Raw genomic sequence first — 20,109 nt, 5'->3', positions numbered from 1 at the left:
CAATTTTCCTCCAAAAGTAAGAGACTTGAGGTTTTCCATTTAGGTCAGTGTGTGCTATTCCTGGTTTCCTCTAACAGTCATGTTGTTTTGTATTCTATACATCACAGAAATTACTCTGCATACCCTTCTGCTTTCAAGGCAAACGTTACTAGAAAAGGAGTAGCTTTGATCTCCTTCCAATAGCAACCCTGAAAGATCTTCTAAATAAAGGAGTTATAAATATGCATGTTCACACATATTTTTATGTATTATTCACCAGGGTTTTATCCAACTGTTTGGCTGAATTAATACATGCAAAGGAGTAAATACAAATCACACAGGCACTCTAGCTAATGACAGAGAAGGACAGCGGCAATGTGAAAATGCCGCCCACCCCGCACTTGAATACATGACATCCGAGCGCTGCATGTGTTAACGGCTGTGCCGGGATGTGCTGGGATGTCAGAGTCCATTTTCTAGCGAGGCAGCTCAAAAATAGACAGGAGCTCCGGTAATAAATAAGCCTACTTTGGGAAAGTTTTATTTTGGCTCAGAGGAAGAGGTTACATAACACATGAAATACTCCTTCTTTCTTTTTTGGCTCGAAGAGAAAAAAAGAACAAGAGATGTAACCTTTGTAAAGATAGGATGCTAGGGGAAATATATGTGCAAATATAACACATATACACACATCCAGACACGTACTGTACATGCATATTCATACTGCTGCATGTACTATAAATATAATTATAATGAAGCCGGATGTGTCAAGTCCCTCTGGAGTTTGCATCAATCACAGTGCAAGTACAAACCAGCTGTACAGAAACTAGTGCTACTGTATTGTGTCTATAAGTATGTGTGTTATGTGTGCATGTGAGAGAGAGTGACATTTTGTTTGAGTCGGTCACAAAGCTGGAATGACAGCACAGCTCAGTTCAGTCAGCTAAACATAACAACCATGAGTCAGGGGTGAAACTGCCTTTTAAGGGCAATAAGCAAGAGGCCATTTATATGAGCAGGTAATGTTACTCATTCTAATAGCAGTTTATGAATTGGACCACCTAACCTCAAATACTGGTTCAGCAAGTTCAACTCATGTGCGGATTTTTCTTACAAGAGGCCAGGGAAAGTTTGTTTACATCAATGTCTGGTTGTAACTGAAAATATATGGGGGTTTCCACTGGACGGGAAATTGTGTCGTCAGCTCATAATGCATGCAAGCTGACTTTCAGAAGCAAAGTTCAGGGTTTTCTGTTCCTGGTTGCCAAAATAGACTCTGCACGGCAACCTACTGAAACTACCTCCTGTTTAAAAAATGGATGTGAAAACAATGTTCATTTGCATTTTTCTGCAGGGATTATTTCCTCCACTTTCCCCTCCGCTATTTACTGAGTCGTCTGTCCCCCTGACGAGCCCGGCAGATTAAGGGGATATGTTACCATCTTGTTTTTTTTTTTCTAAATGGATACACATGTGGCACATCTGGGTCCAAGCCTGACTCATTACTCACTTTTTTATGTTCCATTCTCTGCAGCCATGGCAACTGCTGCATGTTTGGCAGAAAGCTTTTGAAGGCAGTGGAAAAAGAGAGAGAGGGAGAGAGAGCGCCTAGGGAGGGAGCATAAAGGGAGAGCGAGGGAGGGAGGGAGGGAGGGAGAGCAGGCTCTCAGTAGTTGGCCTACATCCAGTGTAATCATGCCATGGAGCCGAAATGAGGCCTTTGGCAGCACACCAGGTTTCTGAGAACAAAGATGTGAGCTTCTAATGTTGGCGGTGGGGCCTGCTTGGCATCCTTTGCCATTTCCCAGCAGCCCTTGCCTTGGCCGACTGCCAGGCCCCCACCCCCCACCCCCACCCCCACTGGGACTGCAAAGAGGATCAGAATAAAGAGAGAGACTTGTTTTTCACTCGCCTCTTGCTCTGGCCCAATGACATCACCTCTGCAGCCTCCAGCCCCCAGATTCCAGCCGCCCAGCACATTTTTCCCTTTCGCCGTCGACCCTCCATTTTATTTGAATTCCACCATTTTATACCTAAATCAAAGCAGACTCCTTAAAATGCCCAATTTGTGTATTTTGTTTTTGTGCATATGCTGCACATCGTTTCTCTGCATCACGATATTAATCCATTCAGAAAAATCAATAAAATATCTTCACGCTAACATTAAAAACCAGGAAGCTGCTAATATGGCAGATGGATGCTTTGGCATTGTCTTTCAGAGCTCCCCAAATTTTATCTGCGCTCTAATCCTGTCTGTGCAAATCTGTGGCTAAAAATAGCACTGTAAACAGGATATATATGGTAGTTGGGGTGCTGTGATAATCTCCATGGTTACCTCTCGCTGTTACATATACAGGAGCTCTGTAGAGCATGCACATCAGCCTTACTGCCACTATGTGCAGCTACTAATCTGTGAGGCAGGTCACTACAGCAGCTACTTAGCTTCAATAATATATCCTTACACTGTCCTGTTATAATCTCCTTTTATGTCTGTGCAACATCTTACAGTTTAGTTTGGTGCTCACCTCAGCAGTTGTGCTAAAAAAAGGGGTTATATAACATGAATGTTGTTCTCATGGAGGAGAGAGGCAGAAACAAAAAAAAACACTGAGAAAACATCCAGTGCTGTGCTCGGCTTCGGCGGAAAACTTCAGAGAGAATTTGTAATGATTCGCTTCCATGAATAAAAGATGGTCAATATAAAATTTAACAGGCTCAGAAAGCGATAGAACAAAAATAACGTCATCTCATCAGGCCTACGATGCTGTCACATGCTGGGTATTCCCCTGGCCGTCACCTACCTCTCACTCTTTATTTAGCTACTTCATGTCTCAATTTACATACCGCTTGGAAAAAAAAAGAAGTTCTGAACAGCATTATACAGCTACTCCATCTGGTTTAGTGGCTAGACTGAAATGAGATGGCCGTCAGCCGGGTCACACTGTGGTGAGTTTACTGTATACATGGCTCATATTGCCAATCAGAGCCATCTGTGCATGTCTGGCTTCCTCTCAGACCTTTGTCGCCTCTGTTCAGCACAACTCTGCCTTTGCTTTGCAGCCACTGCAGCTTTCATTTTAAATCAATGGATCTTCCTATTATAGAATCAGGTCATTTAGGATTTAATTGAATCCCAGCATGCCTCCGTCTTGCATAATAGTGTGTAGCTATTTGCTTGCACAAACATCGACTGAGTGCAAACCAAAGGATCAAAGCATTAGCCAACTGTTTCCCACCAATCTCAAGGAAAGAATTTGTTTATTTTGCCCCTCACAAAAGTCATTTCCTTACTGTGTCATAAAGCCTAACAACACTTCCTAGAGTTGTTCACCCGACAGCACTGAGGTTTGGGAGAAGGCAGAGATGGGAAACAGTGTGTTAATACAGTAGTTTACAGTCAGACTGAGGACACTAAAACCATGTGATGTTCTAAAGGGAATAATTGTGTTGCATTGTTGGAGAAACAATCATGTAAAATCATATGGCAACTGCTCTACAATTATACGTGCTTGGTGGCAACAGATCAGCAACATGGCTGCCTCGTTTTGTTTATGGGAACCCTTTGAAGAAAAGCCTCATGCCACAGTGCATGATCAAAATGGCCTGACGTCCCGTAGATGGGTGAGGCGGATGAGGGTACGTGACTAAACATCTTGCTTCCTCTTTCCAACGTCACATGGACTTGCACAAACATATCCTGCTTTGTGTCTGCAGGTTACAGACGCATTGCCTCACCCAAAGCCCGAGGCTAAGCTGCAATGAGTTGGAATGAGCCCAGATGAGAGGGAGGAATCTGAGCTACTGGGACACTCCTCCAGTTCAAACCTAAACTTTTACTTCAGGGGATTTTTGGCTGGGTTTCTGGCATACGACCTGTTTCTAGTAATATTTTTTTTCCCCATCATGTAAAACATAAAACAGTGTAATCATTTATCTTGCTACACCTCTCAAATTCCTTTATATGTTGCTGTCTGATTATTAACTTGCAAAAAAAAAAGGGGAGTCCGAATGGCTGATTCATTCCAGTGTAATTTCATTTAGTGGTGGCAGATTTGACTGTTCAGTGCACTAGAATAAAATGTGGGCAGAGCTATATTCATGCTGTAACCCCAATCCATTCAAGCTTACAACACACTGGCTGGAAATCCCCACCTCATGACAGAGCTTCCTGGTTACTGGCTAACGGAGGCGCCCTTTTTCTTTCTTTTTATATTAACAGGGCAGAAAAATATAATCTAAACGCTGCTAAAAACCTGAACAGTACATGTTGAATTCATGCTGGTAGGCTGACACAAAAATAAGGGTAGTATAATCCCTCTAATGCTCCTAAAATATTCTTTATGTACATTTATTTGCTGCTATAGGCTTATAAAATAGCTATTATGTTGCTGCACAGCATTGTCGAGCTTCTCTTTCTATATATTGCCACTGGATTACAGTAGTTGTTTCTCCAAGGGTCGACCCACCTCATTCATTGCACAGCAGCAGCAGTAGTAGTAGCAGCTCATGGCGTCGAGGCGCTGTGCATTGAGAAAAACAAGCTGCAGCGAGCGTTTTTCAGCCTGAACCGGATAATGCTCTGAATTTAGGACAAAGCAGCAGTCAGCTGGAGGAGCAGGCGACTCTCCTGTTTTTATTCCCTGGCGGTCTACTGCTAACCTACAGCCACATTATTTTTTGTCATAAAAAAATCTCCTTCTCGCTGCAGGCAGGCTGATATCGACGGAGCCGGAGTCATATTTTTGCAGGTTTGATAATAATAACACGAGCTGTGAGTTATTCCCTTCAGTCGGAGGCGGTGGTGAGGCTGAACTGGGTGCAGTTTTGGCAGAGGTTCAAGTGATTAAATTAAAATACAAAAAAAAAAGCAGTGAGTGACAGAGGCTGCAGTAAAGTGAGGGGGGAGAGGAAGGAGGAGGAGGGGGGGGTCTGTCGAAGAAATCAAGTCAATAGAAACTGAAGTGGAAGCAGGCGTTTAGAGCTCCGTGGTGACGTCACTGCTCCACATTGAGCCAGTAGTAGAGAGTCAGTGGAGATAGATAGAGGAGCGCCGTAGTAAAGTACACACCGACATGAACTTCTCCCTCTAAAACTTCAACGTTGTTGCTGTAAAAGTCGGGAGAAGACGCGTTTGTGTTTTTTTTCGACGAACGGAACTTGCTCTTTATTGGCTTTTAAAGGGAGCTGGGAGGAAAGCGGGAGAAGAAGACACATTTTGGGTTTCTTTTCGGGGGGTCGACGACGAGCGCTATGTCGTCCGCGGCGGTCGCTGCTTCTTCCAGGAGGCAGTCGTGTTATTTATGCGACTTGCCCCGCATGCCGTGGGCCATGATCTGGGATTTTACCGAGCCCGTCTGCAGGGGATGTGTCAACTACGAAGGAGCAGACCGCATTGAGTTTGTCATCGAGACGGCCCGGCAGCTCAAGAGGGCTCACGGGTTTCAGGAGGGCAGGTCTCCCGGGCCGGGGAAGTCGCAGCTCTCCGGGAAGGAGATCCAGGCGATCAACCACGCTGCGGCGGGAGACCCGGGCTCCCGGCCGCCGCAGCCGCTGGACCGCTACCCGCTCCCCTCCGACCGCCCGCCCAGGCTGGGTCCAGAGTACCAGTCTGGCAGGCAGGCGAACGGCATCCCCGTCCCCAATGGATTTCCTAAGCCTGACGAGCCGCCAGAGCTGAACCGCCAGAGCCCCAACCCGCGCAGGAATAGCACGGTTCCCCCAAATCTAGTGCCTTTGGTTAACGGGAACATGCCCCCGGTGCACGCAGTCAACGGTAGACCGGGCCAGATGGGGCTTCCCTCCGCACTGGCGGGCGGTAGTCCCGCCGACATGGGCAAGAGACCCGCCTCGGTCTCCAGCACCGAGCACGACAGAGAGGTGAAGGAGAAGCACAGACCGGACAGCCTCACGCCGGAGATCTCCGAGAGCCACAAAAACAGGGCAGACCCGGACTGGATGGGCAAGGGCAAAACGGTGAGGGACCTGATGGCTCTGCACACGTTCGACAACAGGTTCAAGAAGGACCATGCGGCCATGCAACAAAGGGTTATGGGCTATGAGGCCAGCGCCACGGCTTCCAAGTCAGGTAAGCACCCAGTAGTGTTGAGATCCAACAGCATTGAGGTTATTTTGTGCATTTTTCACTTGTGTGTTAAATTTATTAACCAATTCAAGCCCAGGGATGTGTTAATAATGTACATGCGATATGTATGGGAGTGTGTCTGCACAATTAAAGGAGCATAAATAATTTTTTTTTCACACATTTGTTGTGTTTGTTATTATTGTTTTGTACCCCGTGGTGCAGCAGGGAACAGCAAAAATGCACGGCTCCCTCTTAGAGTAATTGTTGATCCCTGTCTGAGCTGTGCAACTCAACTATTTTGTTTAACCCTTTCCCACCTCCAGACAGAGGAAAACACCCCCGGAGCATGAAGAGAAAAGCATCGCCTGAACCAGAGGGAGAGGGGACAGCTGCCAAGCTCAATGGAGAAGGACAGCCGTGGTTACCACCACCTACTGACGGACTGAAAATGCCTCCAGTTCCCCCACCAAGCTTCGCCTCTCCCCCCTCCACAATATCCCCCCACTCCCGCACCACCCCACCTGAGGCAGCCCAGAATGGCCAGTCCCCTATGGCGGCACTCATCATGGCGGCAGACAATGCAGGTGGGAACAGCTCTCCCAAGGACGCCAACCAAGTCCACTCCACCACCCGGAGGAACAGCAGCAGTCCCCTGTCACCATCCTCCATGAATCAGAGGAGGCTGGCGCAGAGAGATGCATCTGGTGCAGGCACACCCCATGTGCCAGGCATGGACCAAGTGCACCCCCAAAGCATTCCGGACTCCTCGGTACCCGGCAGCATACCCCTGTGCTGCACGCTGTGCCACGAGCGTTTGGAGGACACACACTTTGTTCAGTGCCCGTCTGTGCCCTCTCACAAGTTCTGCTTCCCATGCTCGAGGGAAAGCATAAAGCAGCAAGGTGCCACGGGTGAAGTGTACTGTCCAAGTGGAGAGAAATGTCCCCTGGTTGGCTCGAATGTACCATGGGCTTTCATGCAAGGAGAAATCGCCACCATCCTTGCAGGAGATGTCAAAGTAAAAAAGGAGAGGGACCCTTGATTTTGTTTGAACACTTCTTTGGGGAGGGGAAACAAAAATATGAGTATAAATATATAAATATCACATACATACCATTCAAACAAACTAACGGACTTGTACATATTGGACCCAAGGGAAGAGTATACTTCGTAAACATGGTTGTATAATTTTTGATTTTTGAATACATTGTGTTTCTATATTTTTGAAGATAAAGGTATGTACTCATTATAATGGACTACGTTCCTCTTTGTTGATGTTTAACAAAATTCTTGATGTACTTCTAGGTCTGGTGGCAGTTCCTGTTTAACGTAGAATGTGACTAATGCTACTCTACGAGCACTTGGCAAAACTGAAATGCTTTTAGCTGTACTTGTATGCACTTGTTTAAAAATTGCCAAATACAATTTCTGATCTTGTATGAACTTATTGTCTGAGCTTGCTTCATTTGAGTGATTAAGTTACGCAGGACTGTGGGACAGATGAGGAGATAGAGGCTCTCTCTCTCTCTCTCTCTCTCTCTCTCTCTGATACGCAGGCTTGTTGTGACGGCTCAGGAGACTTGATTTACGCTGCACAACACAAGTAAGCTACTGTTTCAAGCTGCAGGACAGCAGCCTTTTCTGCACACATGCCTTTGCGTGATTCATGGAAAAGCACAGGCGGAAAAAGAAAGAAAAAAACAAGACACATTGTCCCAAATTTGCTCCGGTTTGTGCTGGAACTGTAACTGATTGCAGCATACAGAAATAGGTGCCAAGTCATGTTCAGTCAGCTGGAATCTGTTGAGTCAGTAATGTGAGAAAGTGCATGATTGTCAACATGATACCATAGTGTAACCACTGTTGTGTAACCACAAATTGGAAGTTTAGCTGAAATTCACCGCTCTGAATAACATTCTTAGCTTTTATATTGGTGCCACATATTTTCCAGCTTGTATGCAAACTGTGTTTGACATGATGGTTTTTTTTGACAAACCTGTTATTTTCAAGTAATTTCATACACTAAGAAGTTGATGAACCACAAATTCTGAATAAAATCTGCAAACAATCTCCAAGCATGAATTAGGTGCATTAGCACTGCAGCAACACCCCTTTACTATCACTGATACTTCAACATGCTTCCACATGCTAAGAGCAGACTTCTGCCTCAGTGTGCAACGTGGGCTCTGTCAGAGTAAACAATAACGCTGTTGCTGCCTTGCATACCAACCTCAAGATGCATCTCTTCAGATATGCAAATTTAATTGTTGCAGATTCATGGCAGCACCGCCATAAAAACAGCAATTCTGTCTCTGTAATGGCGTGCAGACAGCCAGACTCATCTCTGCAAGCACTGAGCGGCTTATGGGGTCGTTATGTGGCAAACTGCAGTTACTGTGTCTGCAAAAGAAGAGAGGCAATCTTGAGACTGTTTTTGCTCCCTCAGACAAAGAGATCTCACTCCCATGTAGCTGACACCGCAGCAAGCGGACACTGACATGGAGATTCATATCTAGCAGAGAGGGAGGCTTGGTGTAGTAGGGGGGTTGCGTAATTATTTGAGACATAATCTGCTTCCTGCTCGTGTTCTATCGAGCTGTCAGTGCAGCCCCCGAAATTCAGCAAGAGCACGCAGATTGGTTTTTGGTAATTAAATGCCCACTGGTGACTCTTACGTTGTTACTTCATTGTGCTTTGGTGCCCATGAATCTGTTCGACTGGGGCTTTATTGATCGTACTACACTGACAGACGTGTTTTAAATGTATTTTTGTAGGCTCCGCCGAGTCTTAACAGGGATTACCCACTCTGTAATAAGCTGTATGGTGTCCTGATTAACTGATTGATTCATAATGTTGAATGAAAACACAGCCTTTGCACCCCACTGTTTAGCCAACTAAGAAGGGCATGGGTAATTATCGTCCCCCAATTGACAAAATTAACTCTCAACCAAACATTTAGAGCAAATAGCAGCTTTTATAATGTGATTTGAGGCTGAAAGGCTTTTGACCAACAGAGACCTGTTTTTCGTGAGTGCGCATTTTGAAGACAGCTGTTTGTTTATAGTCCTTTTCCGTTCTTTGGAGAGTTATCTTATCAGTTGGACTTTAAACGTAACCCAGTTCGATAAAGGTTAACACTTCAATGTGCTCACCAACAACACACCCACTCCATATTCCATCTGAGATACTGTTCTTGGCGATTTTTTTTTTTATTAGTCTGCACTTTGACCTACTTGTTCCTTATGACAGTGTACTGGGAGCCAAATTGAAATTGCCACATCTGAGATCATCAGAGATGAAAGGCAGGTTTTTCTAACCTGGCATGGAGTGTGATGCAACAAGGCACAAGAGAACATCTCTTTCTCTGTCTTCCCGTAAAGATTTATTGCAGCACAGTCAATACCTGTTTGTTCAGTGCTGACTAAAATAGCCTGCGCCGCATCTAATACAGTGATAATGTGTCCCTGGAAGTGGCTCTGTCATAACACAATGCTCTGGTGTTGCATAGTTACCAGAGAAATCGGTGCACAGCAGATGCTCCGGTGCAGCCTGTCGATTTATATGCAGGAGGGAACATAATGGGGAGATCTGCAGTAAACAACCGGCGTGTGAAGACAAGGTCACGCAGAGTTGATGGCATGAAGTTCAGCTTGAATTTTTATGATTATATATTTTTTTATGTTTATACTACTACTTAAGTGGAGCATCTCGTCTGTTTTCAGTATAATCATACAGAAGCCATTTGTGGTTAATGACTCACAGGCTTTCATTTTGTTTACTTATGAGAACCTTCAGGGATTTTTAATGTTTAAGCTCCTGCTTATGAGACAAACATTGTTTGACTTTGATGTGCTCTTACCCTGGAACCATTTTATGGAAAACCTAGTAAGACACAGCGTCTGAGCCAGGTGAAGTCCAGGTGAAACTGATATCACCTCGGGCAAAGATTAATTTAGATTCCTCCTCCTTCCGCTGCTTTATTATAGTAGCTTTTGTCTAAAGCTACGCTACGTTTTTAGCTTACAGTCATGCAGTCTGCAGGATTAGACCCAAGTAAGAAATATCTCTCCAACCCAGACGTTCTTTATCAAGCTGCTGCAACACATAGCCTAATCAATGGTCATAAAATCCCCCATTTACGGTTGGATTGATTTACTTGACACAGTCTTGTTAATCAAGCTAAGTGAAAGGCAATAACAGATAGGTGACGCAGAGAGTCTGTTGCCTCCCTGTCTCTCCTTTTAATGGTTAACTAAACTGTAGGTTGGTATGCAGTGTTACACAAAGATGTTGATGTGATAGTAAAGCCATAACAGGGTTGGTCAGAGTTCATATTTGTTGTCTTTGGAGCATGCAGTGCGTTCTTTGTAGCCTGCTTAAATAAGCATGTGTTTGATGTTTCTGGTTCAATTACGCTGCCTTAAAGGGACAGTCAACCCCGTTTTTAAAAAAATACATGATTTTCCTTTTACCTGTTGAGCGATTTATCAGTCTAGATTGTTTTGGTGTGAGTTGCCGAGTGTTTGAGATATCGGCCAGAGAGATGTCTGCCTTCACTTCATATATCGGAACTAGATGTCACTCTGAAGCGTGCATCTACTGCCAGCTTACCTAGCACCACTGAGCTAGCTAATGTTTCACCTCGGCCGAGGAAGATAATGTTTACATCTTGCCTTTCTTCCATGAGTAGATGCACGCTTTCTTCTATGCAGTGACACGTTTGGCGGGTGTAGTTCGGTAGCAAGATAAAAGCTCCAACATGAAACTGCTCACAACAAGGTCTGTGGATTATCTTGAGTAACAGAGTCTTGATTTCTGAAAAGAGACACTGCTGTTGAGGTTTTTCAAATGTATTTTTTTGGCGCTTTGAGCACCACAAGCCGAGTGCCATCTAGTTCCATTATATTGGAGATAAGGCAGACACCTCTACGGCCGATAACACCAACATTCTGTAACACACACCAATACTATCTATATTGTTAAATAGCACTACAGGTAAGAGGAAAACTATGTGTTTTTGATTTTGGGGTGAACTCTCCAGTTAATGTTGATAATAATACTCCAAAAGTACACAAAATGTCATCTATAAATGATATTTATAGACTTTAATTTGAGCAAACGACTAATGCTGATAACATGTACGTTCGTTGAAGAGCATTATAAATTCTAATCCTCAGGCATGTATTTTACATTAAAACGTTGAATATGGCCCAGAGGGTGGGTGGAGGGAGGGAAGGCCTGTGTGGGAGACGGTGAAGCACTCGATGTAACCAGCTGTTTCACTAATGAATCTATGTTTAGCACAATAAATCAAGAGGCATGCTCGTGCTGCTGTAATCCCCTGAAAGCGAGCGGAGACAGGGACGCGCCAAAAGGAGAATCTGGTCCACATTTCTCCCCTCCCAGTATAACTGATCCGCTCGGATAATTTTAGACCTGTCAGGGAAAACAAGGTCACAGCAAATGTTGTATCGAGGACACGCTCGGATCTGCCTCTTTTTCTTTTCATCAATCAAAGTTTCCCTTTGGAGTTTGGGCTCGGGCTCCTGCGAGACTAGTAATGACGGTTTCTCTTCTCAGCACCGGGGGAGAAGCTGGAGCTCCAACCAGCAATTAGGAGGAGCATGGCTGAATCCGCAGGATGTGTAAAATTTCCCTTCTGATTCTTGGCTTGGTCCACAGAGAGGGGTTTTACATCTGACTGGTCTGGCCTGGTTACCATGAAGGCCTGCAAAGTTAAGATGATTACAATGCCGAGTGCCAAATTTGTTTCCTCTCAGACTGGTATGAGACCCAATTACTGCAAAAGGACTACGAATTGTTTGGTGTTTTTTTTCTGTGCTGGGGTTCAATGAGTTTGAGTCTTTTGTGTATAGCAGTTTTTCTCTATCGGCTAGACACAAAAACAGTGTCTTTTAGAGGTCACACAAACAAAATGCGTGGTTTCACTCCACTTTCAAGACATTTTGGTGACACGTCTTTCCTCTCCTCACGCTGTCCTTCATGTTTTCCTCTGCATTTCTTTACACACACCGTCATCATACTTTGTGAACCTAATTTTCCATTTTTTTTCCTGAGATCTAAGATCTGTGTCTGTCCCCCACCCCCCATCCTTTCTTTTCTCTCTGACTGGCGGTTACGCTCACACTCTCAATATTCCTGTATTCCTCCTTTCTGCTGTGGTGTTGCTGTGAATCAAGTCTGTGAAATGGAAATGAGGACTCTCTCTCTCTCTCTCACTCTGAGCCTCCCTCTCTTTCCAGACATCAAAACGAGGCTATGCCTCCAATGTTTTTCTCAGATCTTGGAGTGCTGCCAAATCTTATAAGTGGAGCAGAGAGAGAGAGAGAGGGAGAGGTGGAGGAAGAGAGTGAGCAGAATGCAGAGGAAGGAGAGGGGGCGCAGGACAAAAAGATGAAAGGAGAGAGGATGAAAAATGAACAAGGGAAAGAGGCAACGTGAGAGATGAGGACAAAGCATGGGACTGATCCAAGAGCATTTGGGCTTTTTCTCATATTATAGCCGAGCCCAGCACTATCCCTCCTTTTTCTGCTGAGCAACTACTCCTTGCTTCTGGCTCGGGATCAGCTGATAAGATGGTGTGCTGCTACTATGCCAAATGAAAAATAGGAGGCGAGAGAGGGGAGTGTTATCTCCTGCAATCGAGAAGATTTGGTACATAACAATATGGCTACCGAATATAGCCCAGGAGGGGCTCTAAATTTACTCAATTTATGACATTTGTCTCGTAGAAATACCTCTGCAGATTTTAACACATCTAATCGTGTAACACAAAAGTCATGACTTCCCGGTTTCTCCGACTGAACTCTACCTTCGAAACATATATTTTGGGCCTCTGGGAGGGGCATGCCAGTCACAGTAGTAAGATGCTTGTTGCCACCTCTGACATGCTGAGCTAAAGTTAGCTGTCAATATGAGCCGCGCTAAAAGTAAACAGCAGCTAGCGCAGCTTTACTCTAGAAGGATCCTCAGCCAGCTGCTCTCTCTACACTTTGGCAATTCACAAATGAGAGGTTCATCAACATGCAGTGTGTATTCTGAAAGACAGTGAGCCAGACCTTTTCAAAAACACTGATGCAATCATAGTGATTGACTGTCTGCTGGTGTGTCTGTATGGCCCGTGAATGGGCTTTTGGCTGAGCTGTCAGCTTTGTGGTGGTTGTGGCGTATGTGTGTGTAAAGGCATGGGGGGGTAGCAGGTGACTGTCTGTCCCCTCTGCACCCCCGAGGTGCTTGTTTAGTCAGCTGAGAGCCTGGATTCAAATGGATGTGATGGCTCGTGAGGGCCATCTGTGCACAGCCTTTTAAGCTGAATAACGACACAAAGCCCATGTAGGGAAACGCAGAATGTGCCTGAAGTCACGATATGGAGGTTAAGCAGATCATTTCAAACAATGGGCTGGTACAGAGATCCATGTTAAGATAAAAGGGAAACACAACAGCTACAGTGATAATGTTTTAGCTGACCATCTGAATGCAGACCGTCTATGCTTTGCTGGTCTGTGAAGGGCCTAATGAGGGGACGGACTGGTGGGCTGATGAATGGCTCGGTTTCTGGGGTGTGTCAGCAGATCTGCGGTGATGTATTATGGGATGCTCATTTCCTCCCGTCCCTGTCTGTTCTTCGCTCCCTCCTTCGTAGGGCCTCAGCCACGGACAATTATCGCCAGTTCAAGCTGGGACACGGCGCTCTGTGTCTGCATGCAACGAAATCAGCTGCCTCCACCGCAACCACACAATTAAACTTTCACCATCACGTTGCCAACCAACAAAGCGCCACACAAAAATGTCTGAGACAACTTTTATGTGCTGCATAAAACCAGGATTCCTGAGAGATCCTCAGTGTGTTGTACATCGCCTTTCATCTGCTTGAAGGCATACAGTTGTCAGAAGATAAGAACAACACTCTCAGATATTCTGTCACTTGTGTTTTTATCTGGGAATATGGCGTGCACGCATGCCCACACACACACATACATATAATCACATGCACTCTAATACCCATCCACAACCTCGCTGTAGTTTCTTTGTATGTTACATAACTGTGAGTGGGAGCAATTTCTCCTCTGAGTGCTAATGTTGTTGTCAATCAAGGCTTTATAGTGGCAGCCACTGCACAATCTCTGCAGAGGCAGAATAAAGCTTTTATCGCCTTTGTTCACCCTCCCTTGCCAGTCAAAATGTTCTATTCTCTTGCTTTTACCTCCACCTCTTGTTCCTCCCTCTCTTTGTGTCTGCGTGTGTTGGAAATAATTTTCTCGAGAAGTGTTTACGTTGTCCCCCCGCCATGGAACATTTGAGTTGGCGTTAAGGAGCGAGAGGAGGTCAGGTCAACAGAGAGAACAAGCAGGGCCTGTGTTTGACAGGTGTGTGCTATTATTGGAGCCGGTGACTTCGAGTGTATTACACAACTGTGTCGCTTGGACAGGTTTATTTAGACCGCTAGCAGAGCCTTCGGAGTATCTGATAACTCGGGTAGAGCATGTCACAACAGGTGTCGGGGGAGAGGGGATAATGGTACAGTAAATAAGAGAAGGGTTTTTATAGCTCAAGGTTGATCTCAAATTTGGAGCACTCGGAGAAAGCATTCCCGAATTTAATTCTGCGGCACTGGCACAAAGGCGATCCAGTTGGTTGGATCCAACAAAAGCACACTTGTATTTAGCCATCATCAAATAAAGTATGCTAATGACAGGTTGTGCTCAATATACTGTATACATGTCTGCTGCTCTGTAATGATATAATCACAGAGCAGAAACAGCAGCCGCTCCCCTCCCTTGTCCTCCGCTTTGGCTGGAATGTGCAGGGGGAGAAAAATGATCCAATGTCATCCGGAGTGATGGAAGCTTCTCTGTTGAGCCAGAGGGATATGTTCAGGGGAGGGAGGGAGGTGGGGGGGTTGGAGGGAGGGGGAGCGGATATTTCTGGTTGAGTGTGAGTTTGAGTAAGTCCGGGCACCAAGCCAAGCATGCCGATGGAGGGGAAGGGAGGGGCGGGAGAAAGGAGCGAGATAGAAACCCTTTTGGGCTGGCGCACTGTCAGCTTCACTAGCACACAGCTGCTTCTGGAAAATTCTGCACCCTGCCCTACTAAACCACCAGGCATGACATGAATAACAAGAATGGCCTAGCCGTCAACAGCGGATACTTTTTCTTTTGACGTGGGCCTAACAGACTGGTACAAATGCCCTGGCCTTGCACATAGTGGAAAAATCAACAATGAGGGGGACACCGGGGCACAATGTGGAAATGAAATCCCGGGTTTAGAAGGCTTTGTCTGGACAAGGACGCAGTTGACACAGACCTTGAGGGCTTTGGAAAAGGCTGTGTAACAAAATGCCAACTGATGTGTTCTGATGGGGTTACTTGCTCACCAGCCAGTCACTAATTGGAAAGTAAGGAGCCACTAAATTGCATTTAGTCAGCGTAGAGCTTTTGCAAATTTCCTTTCCAAGCTGCATGTGTCATTTATGCGAAGCAGTAAAACAAAGCTGGCATGCATTGCTGCGTTTCTAACATGACCAGTCAACACTTGTCCCGAGTCTAAGTACAGCCTTAGCAGCAGTGTTGCTCTGCAGATGAGATAATGCTAGTCCTTATGCGTCCACGAGGTTGTTAGCCATGCACAACCCTCCCTGGTGTTGACATTTCCCTGCCCAACCTGTCTGAACACATAAGGCCATGGAGGCTCCTCTCAGGCTGTCTGTATCCATGGCTGATAAAGAGGTGAGTCACCCACTCATCTATCCTCCTCCGCCTGGCAGTACTCTTACCCTTAACCCCCGTCATCCTCGTTCACAAGGCCTTATGTGTACATCCAGCACATGGTGGATTGTATGAATAGCAGCGACCGCGTGGCTCGCCGCTGACACCTGACATTTTCATGCCCCAGCAAGCCGCTGATACATTTGGCGCTTGGCACGCATTCTTCTCCTGGGTTTATCCATCTGTTGATGTAGAGCCCAACCCCCCAGCCGCTACTATGTTCTTGTAACATAACACGAGGCTCGCCTTTCCCTCTATTCATCTTAACATTGCATGGCACAGCCTTCGCCCCTCCCTGCTCCATGTTTTTCTCTCTGGCTCTTACTCGCTCTCCCTCCCCATCGTGCTGTCTTTCTTTCCCTTACACACACACACACACACACACACTACACAATCCACCCAAGTTATTAGTCTTCAGATTGGCATTCAGCTGGTCTCAGAAACCCACCAAGATGGAGAACAAAAAAGTGAGATGGGAATTGCGTGAAGCTGGAGTGATAGTGCTGGCAAAAGACAGAATGTAAGCTTGTGTGCAGGCAGGGTGCTTCCTGGCTGCCTGCCAACCTCCAGCAGCAGCACTGCAGCATGTCAATATGTCCGTTGCCAGGGAAACAAGGAGAGCACACACAGCAACACAGTCCATAGAAAACCTTATCGTTAACATTTTCCCCCCTTTTCTTTAGAATTTTAAATGTTTAATGAAACTGCACTGCTCTCCTGTCCGGCGAGGAGCATCACCAGGAGGGTCTGAAGCATGCGGAGTTTATATTAACCCCTCTGTCCAGATCCAAACACCCACCTCTGCACAGGGGCCGCAGCCAGCCAGTAGGAGTCGCTAGTAATGCAACAACAGGGACATAATCCCTCACTGGCTTCCCACCCATGGACTCAGATATCACTGCAAATGTGGGTGAATTCATATTTACAGGTCATGTGTGGTACTTGTAATGTAGCTTTGAAAAGCAAATGTGAAAAGCAGAGTTGGCTCAGTGTTATTCATTCAGAGCATTAATGTAGCTGCAAACCACTACTTGCTACGTAAGATAGAGTGGCGTAATGGTGTCCTGAGCAGAAAACAAAGTCACACTCCCTCTGTGTGTGTTGCAATCTGAGTTTCTCTGTTCTTTGTTGTGGTAGATGATCTGGCCATGCATGCATGTTAGTGCATGCAAGTACCTGTGTGTGTATCTCACTGGCTAGGTAACCATTGCTGCTCTGCAATGTACACATATGGTTACGAGAGCTTGCTGCTGGTAACAGCGTGGTGTCGCAAAAACCCACCCTCTGGTACCAACTCAGGTTAAATCTGTTAGCTCTGTGAGCAGCGTCACTGTTGCTAGCACTAGCCTGTCAGCCTGCTAGCTAACGGCTCAGCCACCTCCATGTTGAGAACCATGTGCAAACAATCCTGGATAAGACTCTCACATTTTCCCTGAATGTGTCATGCAGCTCCTTTAAATAGAAAATATAATAATGTCTTTGAGAAAATAAATATTTTTTTTGTCTTTTCATGATCACATTATGTCCTTCATGTGCTCTGCAGGGTGTGAATTTCTGTGTCCTCCCTGCACATGTTATCAGGTCGGTGATTGTACCCTGCAGCAAACAGCTTGGCTGTGAGTTATTACTGGCAGGGGTATACTCCTCCATCAGGCATTGTGAAAGAATGACCTCAGATACATCAGGCAGAGCGGTGGCTCTGTTGCAAAGTCACAACTTGCAACATAAGTCATACGTTTTAGTCTGTTGAGCCACAAAGTACCACGGCAACCTAATCAGTCTGTCTCAAGCTGTGACCTTGATCAGAGCTACCTTCTCTATCTCTCTGCAGACACTATAATGCTTTTTTTCTCCATTTAATAGTGATAAAGTAAAACATATATATCTCAGTGTTTCCTTTGAGCTGTGATACAATCTGTCACTCTGGAACAGTCTGTATTGTGCTCTGTTTCAAGGATATATTTTGTAACACAAGCTGTCTAAAGTGACCTCAGCCACCTCGCTACCTCTTTACCTCCCTCCCTATTCTCAGCTCTGCTCATATTGTTGCTTTTTATTAATAGGCCATGATTAACAAATAAATTAATGAATACAAATTGGATTTAACTGTGTAAATATGTCTAAACATAAGCCCTTAAACGCCACTGATTAGCTTACAATCTAATAACCAGATGATTAAAACAGGATGATGGCGCATTGTCTTCATACCTACGTATTACAGTGTCTTTTATTTCGGGAAATATTTCTGTGTAGCTGAAGGACAGCTAAAGGACAACTCTGTCAGCCACACCTAGCCTGGCACTCTTATCCAAGTCTGGCTCCGTCTGTGCTCGTATCACAGGAGGGGAAAGGGGGTGTGCCAACTATAGCGCCTTAGTACTTTTCAGAACTCTATCTGTGCCTGTGAGTGGTCTAACAGCTGCTGCTGCAGTGTCTGAGCTTGCTCGGGGATGCAGATGAAAGTGCTGATGTGTCCTGTTATTTTGGGTTGTGTGGTGCCCTGGAGGCCAAGGAATTTTTGGAAGAGACCGGGCAAGATTGTTTGGGGGGTGGGGCAGTGCCCAGAGGGGATCTTAGCTGAGAGTTTCTCCCAGAATGCAATGTGACCCTATTGCCACATGGCGCTGTGGGAATCCTGAGGGGGTGTGGAATTGCTGACAGTACCAGGCTGAGCGATGGGCACAGACATGAGCACAAAGATTGATGTCTCTGATGATTGGCGGTATTTCTGGCTGTCTTTTGTACTTGAAGGGAGGGGCTGCTGATGGCCTGTCATGCTCCAAGTTTCACATGGTTTGATATAAACTACAGTTTATCTCGAGTTTCAAAGCCATTCTTGACACAGAAAACAAAACTAACTCACCTCGAAGTCCATGTAGTAGCAGCAGATGGAGTTTGAACTTTGAAACCGAGCTTTTAAGCCAACATGGAGGAGAGATCTTTGAATCCCCTCTCCAGACATGTTTTAAAATATTTTTGTTTAACATTGTTTTCTTACATGAAAATCCCATTGAGAGATTCTAGAGCTGGTCTCCACCCTGCCCTCCACCAATGCTTGCGTAGATTTCGCTTTCCAATAAAATTAAGTGAGGAGATAGGTCTAGCTATGTGAGACCAACACTACGTTGAGCAGTGCTTATAAAGATGGCTAGTGTTAGTGTTAGAGGAAAACTTCAGAGATTCAGCCATAAATGTTTAAACCTCAGACAGACAAAGACTCGAGGAGGAGTCTGTTGTGCACCAAAATGTTTTTGTTCAATTATGGTATAGGAGCGAAAGCTCTAGACAGGTACAAAAAAGCTACTTGGTGAACCTTGAGGTATTGTCAGCTGGATATAACTTAAAGTCTTACATCAGTCTTTTAATCTTTTATTATCATATTAGTAATTACGTGACACAACTTACATAACATGTCAGAGACATAAAAATAACAACTATGGAAATACACAATAAAAAAAATACAATCTAAAACTGACAAATGTATTCCAGTGACAATATTGGCAATACCAGTGTTAAAATGACACTTAATTCCTGGTTAATTCTGAAAGTCCGAAGACCTTTTCCATTGTGCATCAACCCTGGGATTAAAGGGGCCTTGTGGAGGTTTCTTTTAAGCAAACACAAGTTATACATTCAGTGTTACTGACCAAAATGCATCATGTGTAATTCTGAGCTGTAATAAACATTTTAGTGCCTACACGCACATAGTAACCAAGACAGGGACCCACTCATAGAAAAACAGCTCCATAGCGCTACTAGAGGTCTAAAACTCCACTGGGACCCTTTAATAACATTAATGTTAGTATCAGCAGTATTGTACAGTGTGTATCTCAGCACAGGGATTATCATTTTTCTCTCAGCAGGTTTAATTTTAAAATTGTGTGCTGTTTTCCTGACACGTTCCCTTTCCAAGGGGAGCACTCTGTATTTCTTCTGCTCCCTCCTCAACTTGTTTCTGTCAATAAAAATTATCTTGAAGAAATGTTGTAATGCTGTGTTTCTCTCTTTACATTTCTTGATGTTATCCAAATATTTTACCAGCACAGGAATGTTTTCTCTGCTGTTGCTAGAGTCTGCGTTATTGACTTGTAATTTCGGTGATACATGACTTTTAACTCCCTCTATTTAATCTAACGTACCCCGCATCTGCTAGAAGCCCCGCTGCACAACAGCAGCTGCTACATGCCTGAAATGTTAATGTCAGACATCATACTGGCATTAAGTCTCTCTGCTGGCTGTAAATGTTATCATAGATCTTTGCAC

At 45.1% G+C, this 20,109-nt stretch overlaps 1 protein-coding gene across 1 annotated transcript; it reads left to right on the top strand.

Moving 5' to 3' along the window:
* The first annotated feature begins 4,115 nt into the window (after positions 1–4,115).
* On the top strand, positions 4,116–7,504 carry irf2bp2a (interferon regulatory factor 2 binding protein 2a). Its single transcript, XM_033613450.2, has 2 exons — positions 4,116–6,064; positions 6,385–7,504. The coding sequence occupies exons 1-2, from the start codon at positions 5,230–5,232 to the stop codon at positions 7,101–7,103; spliced, it is 1,554 nt and encodes a 517-aa protein (XP_033469341.1). The 5' UTR covers positions 4,116–5,229; the 3' UTR covers positions 7,104–7,504.
* Positions 7,505–20,109: the final 12,605 nt, after the last annotated feature.

This window comes from Epinephelus lanceolatus, chromosome 17, assembly GCF_041903045.1.
Source record: "Epinephelus lanceolatus isolate andai-2023 chromosome 17, ASM4190304v1, whole genome shotgun sequence".
Taxonomy (NCBI): domain Eukaryota; kingdom Metazoa; phylum Chordata; class Actinopteri; order Perciformes; family Serranidae; genus Epinephelus; species Epinephelus lanceolatus.
Note: the sequence above shows the minus strand (reverse complement) of the source record. Positions and strands in the feature narration are given on the sequence as shown.